This window comes from Salvelinus fontinalis, chromosome 42 (genome assembly GCF_029448725.1).
Source record: "Salvelinus fontinalis isolate EN_2023a chromosome 42, ASM2944872v1, whole genome shotgun sequence".
Lineage (NCBI taxonomy): Eukaryota > Metazoa > Chordata > Actinopteri > Salmoniformes > Salmonidae > Salvelinus > Salvelinus fontinalis.
Genome location: NC_074706.1, coordinates 24,527,621 through 24,541,159, shown reverse-complemented (window position 1 = coordinate 24,541,159; position 13,539 = coordinate 24,527,621). Strand labels below are relative to the sequence as shown.

At 44.8% G+C, this 13,539-nt stretch overlaps 1 protein-coding gene across 2 annotated transcripts in view; it reads right to left on the bottom strand.

Annotated features, from left to right (window-relative positions):
* The window catches only part of LOC129841246 (specificity protein transcription factor 3-like), a 32,108-nt gene that overhangs the window by 16,651 nt on the left and 1,918 nt on the right, over positions 1–13,539 (bottom strand). Inside the window, exons 2-3 of one of the 2 annotated variants that reach the window (XM_055909430.1) lie at positions 13,152–13,302; positions 12,752–12,863 (exon numbers count right to left, since the gene is read on the bottom strand). In XM_055909430.1, coding sequence (XP_055765405.1) covers positions 12,752–12,863; positions 13,152–13,241 — 202 coding nt within the window. In that variant the 5' untranslated portion in view covers positions 13,242–13,302. Of the gene's footprint in view, positions 1–3,569; positions 4,144–12,751; positions 12,864–13,151; positions 13,303–13,539 lie in introns of those variants that run through there. The other variant, XM_055909429.1, reaches the window with a different exon arrangement.

Genomic DNA, 13,539 nt, shown 5'->3' with positions numbered 1-13,539 from the left:
GCCCGTCAGGAAGTCCAGGACCCAGTTGCACAGGGCGGGGTCGAGACCCAGGGAGAACTTGTGGTCAATCCTCAAGAGGCGGGTGGACAAACAAAAAAACACAAATTCTGACAAACTCCAAGCATGTATTATGCAAGAATGGGCTGCCAACAGTCAGGATGTGGCCCAGAAGTTAATTGACAACATGCCAGGGCGGATTGCAGAGGTCTTGTAGAGGTCTTATTGACTCTTTGCATCAACTTCATGTGATTGTCAATCAAAGCCTTTGACACTTATGAAATGCTTGTGATTACACTTCCGTATTCCATAGTAACATCTGACAAAAATATCTAAAGACACTGAAGCAGCAAACTTAGTGGAAATTAATATGTGTCATTCTCAAAACTTTTGGCCACGACTGTATATACAGTTGAAGTCGGAAGTTTACATACACTTAGGTTGGAGTCATTAAAACTCGTCTTTCAACCACTTCACAAATGTCTTGCTAACAAACTATAGTTTTGGCAAGTCGGTTAGGACATCTACTTTGTGCATGACACAAGTAAATTTTCCAACAATTGTTTACAGACTGATTATTTCACTGTAACACAATTCCAGCAGTGGGTCAGAAGTTTACATACACTAAGTTGACTGTGCTTTTAAACCGCTTAGAAAATTCCAGAAAATTATGTCATGGTTTTAGAAGCTTCTGATAGGCTAATTGACATAATTTGAGTCAATTGGAGGTGTACCTGTGGATGTATTTCGAGGCCTACCTTCAAACTCAGTGCCTCTTTGCTTGACATCATGGGAAAATCAAAATAAATCAGCCAAGACCTCAGAAAAATAATTGTAGACCTCCACAAGTCTGTTCATCCTTGGGAGCAATTTACAAACGCCTGAAGGGACCACGTCCATCTGTACAAATAATAGTATGCAGGTATATACACCATGGGACCAAGCAGCCGTGATACCGCTCAGGAAGGAGACGCTTTCTGTCTTCTAGAGATGAACGTACCTTGGTGCGAAAAGTGCAAATCAATCCCAGAACAACAGCAAAGGACCTTGTGAAGATGCTGGAGTAAACGGGTACAAAAGTATCTACATCCACAGTAAAACGAGTCCTATATCGACATAACCTGAAAGGCCACTCAGCAAGGAAGAAGCCACTGCTCCAAAACAGCCATAAAAAAGCCAGACTACGGTTTGTAACTGCACATGGGGACGAACAGCATACTTTTTGGAGAAATATCCTCTGGTCTGATATAAAACTGTTTAGCCATAATGACCATCGTTATGTTTGGAGGAAAAAGGGGGAGGCTTGCAAGCCGAAGAACACCATCCCAACCGTGAAGAGCGGGGGTTGGCAGCATCATGTTATGGGGGTGCTTTGCTGCAGGAGGAACTGGTGCACTTCACAAAATAGATGGCATCATGAGGATGGAAAATTATGTGGATATATTGAAGCAACATCTCAAGACATCAGTCAGGAAATTAAAGCTTGGTCGCAAATGGGTGTTCCAAATGGACAATGACCCCAAGCATAATTCCAAATTTGTGGCAAAATGGCTTAAGGACAACAAAGTCACGGTACTGGAGTGGCCATCACAAAGCCCTGACCTCAATCCTATAGAAATTTGTGGGCAGAACTGAAAACGCGTGTGCGAGCAAGGAGGCCTACAAACCTGAGTCAGTTACACCAGCTCTGTCAGGAGGAATGTGCCAAAATTCACCCAACTTATTGTGGAAGGCTACCCGAAACATTGACCCAAGTTAAACAATTTAAAGGCAATGCTACCAAATACTAATTGAGTGTATGTAAACTTCTGAACCACTGGGAATGTGATGAAAGAAATAAAATCTGAAATAAATAATTCGCTCTACAATTAATCTGACATTTCACATTCTTAAAATAAAGTGGTGATCCTAACTAACCTAAGACAGGGAATTTTTACTAGGATTAAATGTCAGGAATTGTGAAAGTGAGTTTAAATGTATTTGGCTAAGGTGTATGTAAACTTCCGACTTCAACTGTATATGTAGGCTTGCATTGAACACCACATATAGGCTACTGTAGGCTATATCATAAAAATCAAAAGCTAGAGAGTTCACTACAGATCCGGGTTTGATCCCAGGCTGTGTCGCAGCCGGCCGCAACCGGGAGACGGCGCACAATTGGCCTAGCGTTGTCCGGGTTAGGGGTGGGTTTGGCTGGCTGGAATGTCCTTGTCCCATCGCGCGCTAGAGACTCCTTGTGGTCGGGCGCATGCACACTGACTTCAGGTCGCCAGCTGTTCGGTGTTTCCTCCGACATATTGGTGCGGCTGGCTTCCGGGTTAAGCGAGCAGTGTGTCAAGAAGCAGTGCGGCTTGGCGGGTCGTGTTTCGGAGGACACATGGCTCTCGACTTTCGCCTCTCCCGAGGCAGTACGGAAGTTGCAGCGATGGGACAAGACTGTAACTACCTAATGGATATCACGAAATTGAAAAAATATATAAATAATGAAAAAAGCATACCAACAAAGTAAAAAATAGCTCTTCCCATGTGAAAATGTTATGAGATTTCCTCCTTTGTCTGTTGGTAACCTACATTATGCTCAAGTAGCCACACAAGCCTATTGGCTGCTGTCTAAAACTGTAAGGGTACAGCCTCAGTGTTTACTGTAAACGCACGTTGTTAGTTGCACAAAATTCTCAAAAAGTTCAAGTTTCCCCTCACAAGTCCCAAAATTTGCTTAGTGCCCCAAAACATTGGAGGCGTTGCTTAATAAAAAATGTTTTAACCAGGTTTGCTGTTCACTTCCGCTATATGACATGGGAGTTCCATGCAACCATGGCTCTGTATAATTCTGTACATTTCCTTGAATTTGTTCTGGACCTGGGGACTGTGAAAATACACCTGGTGACATGTCTGGTGGGGTCTGTGTCAGTGCTGTATGTAAGCTGACTATGCAAGCAATTTGGAATTCAACACATTGTTTCTTATTAAAACGAGAAGCGATGCAGTCGGTCTCTCCTCAACTTTTAGTCAAGAGAGACTAGCATGCATAGTATTGAAATTAGCCCTCTGATTACAGTGAAGAGCAAAATGTGCTGCTCTGTTCTTGGCCAGCTGCATGTTCAAATTTGCTCATTGCTGAGTCTTTCATATGCTATCTGGGGGAGCCTGACCACCAGGGGACAACAACCTTAAAAATAAATTGTTGGGGATACATGCGCTGCGTGCCCGTTTGGTAATCCGGCACTGGATGTAAGGTAACTTATAATACATTCTTGACATACTATTTATTGATTATGTTCCATGCATCACATTATTTTAATTGAGCGTGACAATAGGAAATTCAGTCAATCAAAAATCTGGTTAGAATATTGTCTTTGTGCAAGAAGTATTTCTTATTAATTGACCTGCCTGGTAAAATAAACGTAACATGGAAAGAAATGCACGGCAGCTAGCTAAGTAATCAGGGGAAGTATGACACACTATCCAAAAACTGACCAAGACCCAACTCTGAGTAAGACATCTGAACACATGCGCAGAGGGAACGGGACGACTGACCCCGCAGCCTCTGCCTTCTTCAAAATGTAGCTTACCTCTTGTCATTCCTCTGTATCGGTCGAGGATCTTGACACTACTAGGACGACTGGCGAGGACGCGCTCTCGCGTTGTCCTCTCTGCGCGCTCCCGTGTCACCTTCAGTTCAAGTAGCTGTAGTTTCCTCCGCAATGTCCTGTTTTCTTTCTGGCTTTGAGTCATTTCCAAACGAAACACTGCATAATCGTCGTCTACGAGTTTACAGATTTCTGCAACGGCTGCATTTGCTAGCACCTCCATGATGGAGGCTATTTGAGTGTGAAAAACCATAACGTTAGAGTTACAGGTAGCCATTGTTAACTAACGTTAGCCGCTAGCTAGCGTTAACTATATCACCCAAGTCCTATCTTCAACGCTAATTAAACACTACCCGAGGTACATAAGTGATGCTGTGCAGTTAAATTAATCATATTTTGAGTTCCAAGGTGTTAATAAATGTCTAAATAACAAAAGAAACGCTAACGTGGAAATTGCTCTTGGTCACTGTTCACTTCCGTTTACTACTTCTTCGTGTGGTTTTCCGGCAGACTAGACGCTTTGTTGCGTATTGCTGCCTTTCACAGTTCGGAAAGTGCATTGCACATTTGTACAAAAACAAAAAAAGGGGGGGAAATTGGGGGGAGCGGTGGTCGAGTCGAGGCAATTCCACCATTTATTCCAAATTAGAGCACCCCATTATACCTCGATATATAGAGCTCGCCAGCTGGTAGTCCTGAAAAACGGAACCAGTTACCTCTGGTTCATTCAGCCATTCCTATGGGGAAAGGAGGTTTTGTTCTCTGAGGTAATATCAGTTAGTTAACATGACCTTTATGAATTATGAAGCCTTTGTGCTTTTTTGTATTACATAAGTGCTTAAAAAAATCACAAATAGTGATGTTAGGCAAGGTATAAAATTTGATTTAGGTATGAATGTCTTATTACCAGCCACGTTGCGAGCATTACATTTGCGAATAAAAATAATAAAAAGTATGAGCACATGTGCGATTGGCGATTTATTGTAGAAAAATGCTGCAGTAGCGGGTCAAAGTATTTCTGCTGTTTTGTGTCAAAGATGTTAATCGCACAAATAAATACAAATCCTACATCCCACATCAAGACGTAACACTGCCTGGCAGGAGAGCTGTGCGCTTTGATAGATTCATTTTTGGAGGCGCTATCCACAGGCATAAAAGTTGATCTAAGTCCACAAAATGAGACTTTGTCCTCATGTTCTTGGCAGTTTACATCGTTTTGTTCATAAGCTCGGTTGTTTTTCAACGTTAGTTTGAGTCTGCTGCTTGAACTGATAGCGAAGAGACGCCCTAGTAAAATGCTAAATCTCAGACACAAGTGACCATTACCACCATAATCTCCCAACATTAAAGAGGTAGCTGAACATTTTATCTCATCTGATATTTTGGTTAAAAGACTGAAGTCACACGTTTTTTTATGAAATTGAGCAATATACCACATTACTTCTTACTAATACATTTCTTGTTTTAGAAACACTACAAAGCACGGTCATCTGTTTTTAGTTTTTTGTATGTAATTATGGCAATAAAATATTTTGACTGGTAAAAATAAATCTGAGTGACTGGTAGTTTTTTTTTGTCTACCTGCCACAGTGGCTGGTGACCCAAAAAGTACATTTTAAACTTCTCTGCTGCTACTACCAATTAAATCTTCAGGGATTTCCATTCCATCTGTGCAGTACAATTAAAGGGATACTTCAGGATACTACTTCCCCAGAGTCAGATGAACTAGTGGATACCATTTTTATGTCTCTGTGTCCAGTATGAAGGCAATTAAAGTAGTTTTGCAAGCCAATGCTAACTAGCTTTAGCACGATGACTGGAAGTCTCTATCTGCTAGCATGCTCTCCACGAATTGTACTCCCACTGGGCCCAAGTCATCTCGGGCATTTTCCTGATAATTGGGGTGAGGTTTGGAAGCCTTCACCTCACCTGTCGGCGCAGGTTCTTCCTATTCACTTTCCTCAGGTTAAATTTCTGAGACTTCATCTGTCGATTGCTCAGGGTTTTCAGGAGAGGAATATGTAATTACACTGAAGACAAAGCATTTTATTTGTTGGCGTCATAGCTCAAGGGTGTGGTTAAATGAAAAAGGCATTGCGCACTGTTGTTTGAATTACGGTACAGCTTATTACGTTACATCAAATCTCCTTTGATGACCACTTTTCAAGCTCAGAGCAGATTTGATTAGAAAGAACAGTATGTTGGCAAGAATACAGTAGAAAATAATATAATTACTTTATTCCATCTAAATGACCTCAGTAAGGTAAATAAGGGGTATGTGGTTAATTACCCTCTTACCCCAAGACACTTCATATGATAACTACTGTATAATAATGTCAGCTAAAGAATGGTTCCCAGAAAACCCCTGTGTACATCGCAAGCCACACTGCTACAATGTCTCCCCATTGTGGACACTCCTGTGTCTGATAAGGCTACTCAGGAAGGAGAAGCTCTTGTAAAGGCGTCAGCATTCTTCAGTTCGGGTGGCGCCTAACCGAACAAGTGTGCTCGCATACTCCCTTAAGACCTTTAATTGATAAAAAAACGGCAATAGTACTGTTTGTCCATTTTGAGACGCTGTAGCCAGTATACACTTCCTCAAAATAGTCAGTGTTAATCTAAGATAACTCAAGAAATCTGTCATTAAATTGGATGCTTTTTCCGAGATCTTAGTCGCACAATTTCACAGCTAACTAAGATGTTTGGTGCTGTATATCTCAATGTAAAAATGTGCACGACAACCAGTCGTCTCTCGTTGAATGACAAAGACTTTAATGAAGAATCTCTACTGTTGACCAGTAACCGACAAAGGGGCGTAGACTTCGGCTTGCCTCATAATATATGCACAAACTCTTCCAAACTGTTTTGGCTGGGAAGCATGCAGACGCCTTAACACAGCTTACAATTGAAGGGCCTCTCCTTGGTGTGAACGGTCTGGTGGTCCTTCACATAGTTTGCCTCAGCGAAGCGCTTTCCACATATGGGGCAGGCATACGGCTTGTCGGCGTCCGTCCTAATGCTCGGCCTCCCATGTTGTGACCCAATAACACCAGAGGTGGTTCAGGTGGTTAGTCTTTGAGCTCCCTCCTTGACTGGATGTTGTTTGGATTGTGTGCTGTGTTATAGGCTATGTACCTCTTCTGGTGAACGTGCAACCTGACCATGTCTGTATTGGTGGGGTAACCATGAGGTAACTGAGGAAGGCTAGACATAGGTCCAGCTTCAGACTTTCTAGCATAAAAAGGTTTATATAAAAAACTCTTTGGTGTACACACAGAAACAACGTATTATAAAACGTTAACCACAGTCAAGCCCATTTCTAACACTGATTCAAGTACCTAACAATAGTCATTGGAGTTCATAAAAAATAATGGCAATGTGTTGACTCAAAAATTAAGTTTGTTTTGGTTCGACTGAGATAAGGAAAACATTAATTTAAACAAAATGGTCATATGCTCACATAACATGAAGTTTCCATTTACATTTACATTTAAGTAATTTAGCAGACGCTCTTATCCAGAGCGACTTACAAATTGGTGCATTCACCTTATGACATCCAGTGGAAAAGCCACTTTACAATAGTGCATCTAAATCTTTTAAGGGGGGGGGGGGGGGGGTCAGAAGGATTGCTTTATCCTATCCTAGGTATTCCTTAAAGAGGTGGGGTTTCAGGTGTTTCCGGAAGGTGGTGATTGACTCCGCTGTCAATCACAGCTGGGTGCCAGAGCAGCGAACAGTTTTGACTGGGCTGAGCGGGAACTGTACTTCCTCAGTGGTAGGGAGGCGAGCAGGCCAGAGGTGGATGAACGCAGTGCCCTTGTTTGGGTGTAGGGCCTGATCAGAGCCTGAAGGTACTGAGGTGCCGTTCCCCTCACAGCTCCGTAGGCAAGCACCATGGTCTTGTAGCGGATGCGAGCTTCAACTGGAAGCCAGTGGAGAGAGCGGAGGAGCGGGGTGACGTGAGAGAACTTGGGAAGGTTGAACACCAGACGGGCTGCGGCGTTCTGGATGAGTTGTAGGGGTTTAATGGCACAGGCAGGGAGCCCAGCCAACAGCGAGTTGCAGTAATCCAGACGGGAGATGACAAGTGCCTGGATTAGGACCTGCGCCGCTTCCTGTGTGAGGCAGGGTCGTACTCTGCGGATGTTGTAGAGCATGAACCTACAGGAACGGGCCACCGCCTTGATGTTAGTTGAGAACGACAGGGTGTTGTCCAGGATCACGCCAAGGTTCTTAGCGCTCTGGGAGGAGGACACAATGGAGTTGTCAACCGTGATGGCGAGATCATGGAACGGGCAGTCCTTCCCCGGGAGGAAGAGCAGCTCCGTCTTGCCGAGGTTCAGCTTGAGGTGGTGATCCGTCATCCACACTGATATGTCTGCCAGACATGCAGAGATGCGATTCACCACCTGGTCATCAGAAGGGGGAAAGGAGAAGATTAATTGTGTCGTCTGCATAGCAATGATAGGAGAGACCATGTGAGGTTATGACAGAGCCAAGTGACTTGGTGTATAGCGAGAATAGGAGAGGGCCTAGAACAGAGCCCTGGGGGACACCAGTGGTGAGAGCGCGTGGTGAGGAGACAGATTCTCGCCACGCCACCTGGTAGGAGCGACCTGTCAGGTAGGACGCAATCCAAGCGTGGGCCGCGCCGGAGATGCCCAACTCGGAGAGGGTGGAGAGGAGGATCTGATGGTTCACAGTATCGAAGGCAGCCGATAGGTCTAGAAGGATGAGAGCAGAGGAGAGAGAGTTAGCTTTAGCAGTGCGGAGCGCCTCCGTGATACAGAGAAGAGCAGTCTCAGTTGAGTGACTAGTCTTGAAACCTGACTGATTTGGATCAAGAAGGTCATTCTGAGAGAGATAGCAGGAGAGCTGGCCAAGGACGGCACGTTCAAGAGTTTTGGAGAGAAAAGAAAGAAGGGATACTGGTCTGTAGTTGTTGACATCGGCGGGATCGAGTGTAGGTTTTTTCAGAAGGGGTGCAACTCTCGCTCTCTTGAAGACGGAAGGGACGTAGCCAGCGGTTAAGGATGAGTTGATGAGCGAGGTGAGGTAAGGGAGAAGGTCTCCGGAAATGGTCTGGAGAAGAGAGGAGGGGATAGGGTCAAGCGGGCAGGTTGTTGGGCGGGCGGCCGTCACAAGACGCGAGATTTCATCTGGAGAGAGAGGGGAGAAAGAGGTCAGAGCACAGGGTAGGGCAGTGTGAGCAGAACCAGCGGTGTCGTTTGACTTAGCAAACGAGGATCGGATGTCGTCGACCTTCTTTTCGAAATGGTTGACGAAGTCGTCTGCAGAGAGGGAGGAGGGGGGGGGGGGAGGAGGATTCAGGAGGGAGGAGAAGGTGGCAAAGAGCTTCCTAGGGTTAGAGGCAGATGCTTGGAATTTAGAGTGGTAGAAAGTGGCTTTAGCAGCAGAGACAGAAGAGGAAAATGTAGAGAGGAGGGAGTGAAAGGATGCCAGGTCCGCAGGGAGGCGAGTTTTCCTCCATTTTCGGCTCGGCTGCCCGGAGCCCTGTTCTGTGAGCTCGCAATGAGTCGTCGAGCCACGGAGCGGGAGGGGAGGACCGAGCCGGCCTGGAGGATAGGGGACATAGAGAGTCAAAGGATGCAGAAAGGGAGGAGAGGAGGGTTGAGGAGGCAGAATCAGGAGATAGGTTGGAGAAGGTTTGAGCAGAGGGAAGAGATGATAGGATGGAAGAGGAGAGAGTAGCAGGGGAGAGAGAGCGAAGGTTGGGACGGCGCGATACCATCCGAGTAGGGGCAGTGTGGGAAGTGTTGGATGAGAGCGAGAGGGAAAAGGATACAAGGTAGTGGTCGGAGACTTTTAGGGGAGTTGCAATAAGGTTAGTGGAAGAACAGCATCTAGTAAAGATGAGGTCAAGCGTATTGCCTGCCTTGTGAGTAGGGGGGGAAGGTGAGAGGGTGAGGTCAAAAGAGGAGAGGAGTGGAAAGAAGGAGGCAGAGGAATGAGTCAAAGGTAGACGTGGGGAGGTTAAAGTCACCCAGAACTGTGAGAGGTGAGCCGTCCTCAGGAAAGGAGCTTATCAAGGCATCAAGCTCATTGATGAACTCTCAGAGGGAACCTGGAGGGCGATAAATGATAAGGATGTTAAGCTTGAAAGGGCTGGTAACTGTGACAGCATGGAATTCAAAGGAGGCGATAGACAGATGGGTAAGGGGAGAAAGAGAGAATGACCACTTGGGAGAGATGAGGATCCCGGTGCCACCACCCCGCTGACCAGAAGCTCTCGGGGTGTGCGAGAACACGTGGGCAGACGAAGAGAGAGCAGTAGGAGTAGCAGTGTTATCTGTGGTGAGCCATGTTTCCGTCAGTGCCAAGAAGTCGAGGGACTGGAGGGAAGCATAGGCTGAGATGAGCTCTGCCTTGTTGGCCGCAGATCGGCAGTTCCAGAGGCTACCGGAGACCTGGAACTCCACGTGGGTCGTGCGGGCTGGGACCACCAGGTTAGGGTGGCCGCGGCCACGCGGTGTGAAGCGTTTGTATGGTCTGTGCAGAGAGGAGAGAACAGGGATAGACAGACACATAGTTGACAGGCTACAGAAGAGGCTACGCTAATGCAAAGGAGATTAGAATGACAAGTGGACTACACGTCTCGAGTGTTCAGAAAGTTAAGCTTACGTTGCAAAAAAAAATAAAAAATCTTATTGACTAAAATGATATAGTACTGCTGTCTGGTGAAGTAGGCTGGCTAGCAGTGGCTGCGTTGTTGAAAGTGTAGCTGGCTAGGTAACCTCGACAATTTCTCTAAATTTCTCTAAACTACACAATTATCTTGGATACAAGGACAGCAAAGACAACTATGTAGCTAGCTAACACTACGCTAATCAAGTCGTTCCGTTGTAATGTAAATTTCTACAGTGCTGCTATTCGGTAGAAGTTGGCTAGCTAGCAGTGTTAGCTAGCAGTGTTGACTAGGTAGGAGAACGGCAGCGCGGCGGACGAAAATAGCTGGCTAGCTAACCGATAATTACTCAAAACTACACAATTATCTTAGATACAAAGATAGCAAAGACAACTATGTAGCTAGCTAACACTACACTAATCAAGTCGTTCCGTTGTAATGTAATCTTTTCTACAGTGCTGCTATTTGGTGGCTAGCTGGCTAGCTAGCAGGGTTGACTACGTTACGTTACGTTAGGACGAGAATAGCTGGCTAGCGAACCTCAATAACTACACAATTATCTTTGATACAAAGACGGCTATGTAGCTAGCTAAGTAGAAGTACAGTACTTTTATTGCACAAATCAATACGTAGAATAACTTCTCACTATGGTAACACTTTACCTTTTCTGTAAACCTGGTACCCTCACTTTTGATCAAATTCACATTTATAACACTGTCATTACATTACACACTACTTAATGTCAAGTAAACATAGGCACTCATTTCCTCATTATAAAACACCAGCACCAAACAACTGGACAAGATTGTCACTTTTCATCAGTGAAGCATTTTTACAGACACCATCACACCAACCATATCATCTACTCTGCCTCATCATACTCATTCTTTCCTCAGTTCACCTCATCCAGTTCCCCACTCAATCCCAAACAACAGAATTAACTACAAACTAACAAGTACTACATTACATATACATGGGCCGTGTGCATTTTCTGCTGGTGTATCCTGAGGTAGTTCCTCTCTGAGAACCTCTTCCCACTGTCTATACAGGCAAACGGCCTCTCTCCCTTATGGACCTTCAGGTGCATCTTCAGCTGGTGCTGGTGGGAGAACATCTTCTCACAGGTGGCAGCCGAAAGATTTTCAACTCGGTGTGCATCCTCTGGTGGATATCCACCTATTTGGAGAAACTGAAGACTTTCCCACAGAATGAACACGGGAAGCTCTTCTCTTTGCCACCAGATCTGCTGATAGCATTACTACTACTGTCATTTGTCAATGGGCTTGTGTAGCCATCTACTCCTGAGGCACTGGCATTGTCTGAGGTCTGGTTTAACAGAAGGAGAGTGTGAGGAGGATGAAGGCCAGGAAGTGTCTGTGTCACAGGGTCCATGTTCCAGTTGATAGATCCTATAGAAGGTAGGCTGAAGGCAACAACTGTTAGGGGGTTAACCTGAGGCGTCATCAGTCTCTCTGAATAAGGACTATAGGGGCAGGACCGGAGAATCGCTAGCCGAGTGTCTGTTCTCATACGGACACCTCCCCGTCCCCGCAGACCAAATCTACGCATCGCCCTGGTCTCAGGCAGTCTGTTGTCATGAAGACTAAGTTCAGTTGTTGTTTTGACTGTTGGTTTCTGGTTGTGGTTAACAGTGTTGTTCCAGAGTCCAGAGTTGAGGAAGCTGTCTAATCCACTGACCTCATCTATGTCGCTTCTGGTCCTGGCCTGCTTGGTGATGTCATCAAAAATCTCTGAAGCAGGAGTCTTATATCTCCCTCTCTAACTTTAAGCATCAGCTGTCTGAGCAGCTTACCGATCACTGTACCTGTACACAGCCAATCTGTAAATAGCACACCCGACTACCTCATCCCCATAGTATTACTTACCCTCTTGCTCTTTTGCACCCCAGTATCTCTACTTGCACATCATCATCTGCACATCTATCACGCCAGTATTAATGCTAAATTGAAATTATTTTCGCCTGTAGGGCCTATTTATTGCCTACCTCCCTAATCTTCTACATTTGCACTCACTGTACATATATTTTTCTATGTTTCTTTTGTGTTATTGACTGCACATTTGTTTAATGTGTAAGTCTGTATTGTTTCTTCTGTCGCACTGCTTTTCTTTATCTTAGCCAGGTCGCAGTTGTAAATGAGAACTTGTTCTCAACTGGCCTACCTGGTTAAATAAAGGTGAAATAAAATAAAAATCCCCAGGGGCCTTCGTTGCACAAGTCTGGGAATCCAAGAAGGCTGCCCAGTCTCCTCTGTTATCCTCTAGCAGGAAGAGGTTAGAAAATAGACTTAAAAAACGAGAAGAGAACTTTTAATTAGAAGTTTTTTTTGTCAATTACCTGGTCAAGTTCATACATTGCGTGTTTTTGTTTTTAAACATACTTTAAGTTGTATATTATGTCAATGTCATTTTATGAATGAAGAAAAATAATAGCCAGGCTTATCACTATTCTCATTAAAGATCTATTACTGTATGTAGGCTATATGTATTTCTCCCTTACCTTGCTCCCCCATCTTTAGTCCACTCAGCAGATCAATGCTCTCTGTTCCGTCTTCTATAGTCTCCTCTTTGACTAGCCACAGATCAATCTTCCCATCCTCCATGTCTACTGACTGTAAGAAATACAGAGTGAGAGGATGTTGGATCAAGAAATATGATATGAGCACCCTGCTATGAAGAATCTTCTGATTGGGCAATGAGGGATTGCTGAGTACTATGCAAACATGTTAGTTGATTTGATACTATGCAAACGTGGAGATCGAATATCTTTCCATATAATCTTATTCATTATGATTTAAAAGGCAAAACTGATCCTGAATCAGCACTCCTACTTTGGAGAGGCTTTGTGAATACGGGCCCTGACCTAATACCATTCAGACAGTAGTTCACAGTGGGCTCACCTCAGTGAGACTGTGAGTGGTCCTGTGCTGCTCAGCTGGTTCCTCTGTGGGTTCAGGAGGATGTGTAGTCTGGTTGTCCTCCATGACCATGGTTCCCCAGACCTTCCGCAAACCCCTCCTTCACCAGCAGCACCTCTGGACTCTCCTCTTCCTGGAAGAGACAGGTGATAGATTACAGACATACACTCCCTCAGGTACACACACACAGAGATAAACACACTTTGTTTACCCATCCCCACAACGTTTGAGTCCTACACTGTAGTTACATAATGACTTCACTGTTGTTAAACCCATCATGGTGGACATAAAATGATGGTGGGTAAAAAAGTCGCTTTTAGTCATCATTAGACAAACCTGATTAAACTATTTTGACGTGTACAGTAGGTGT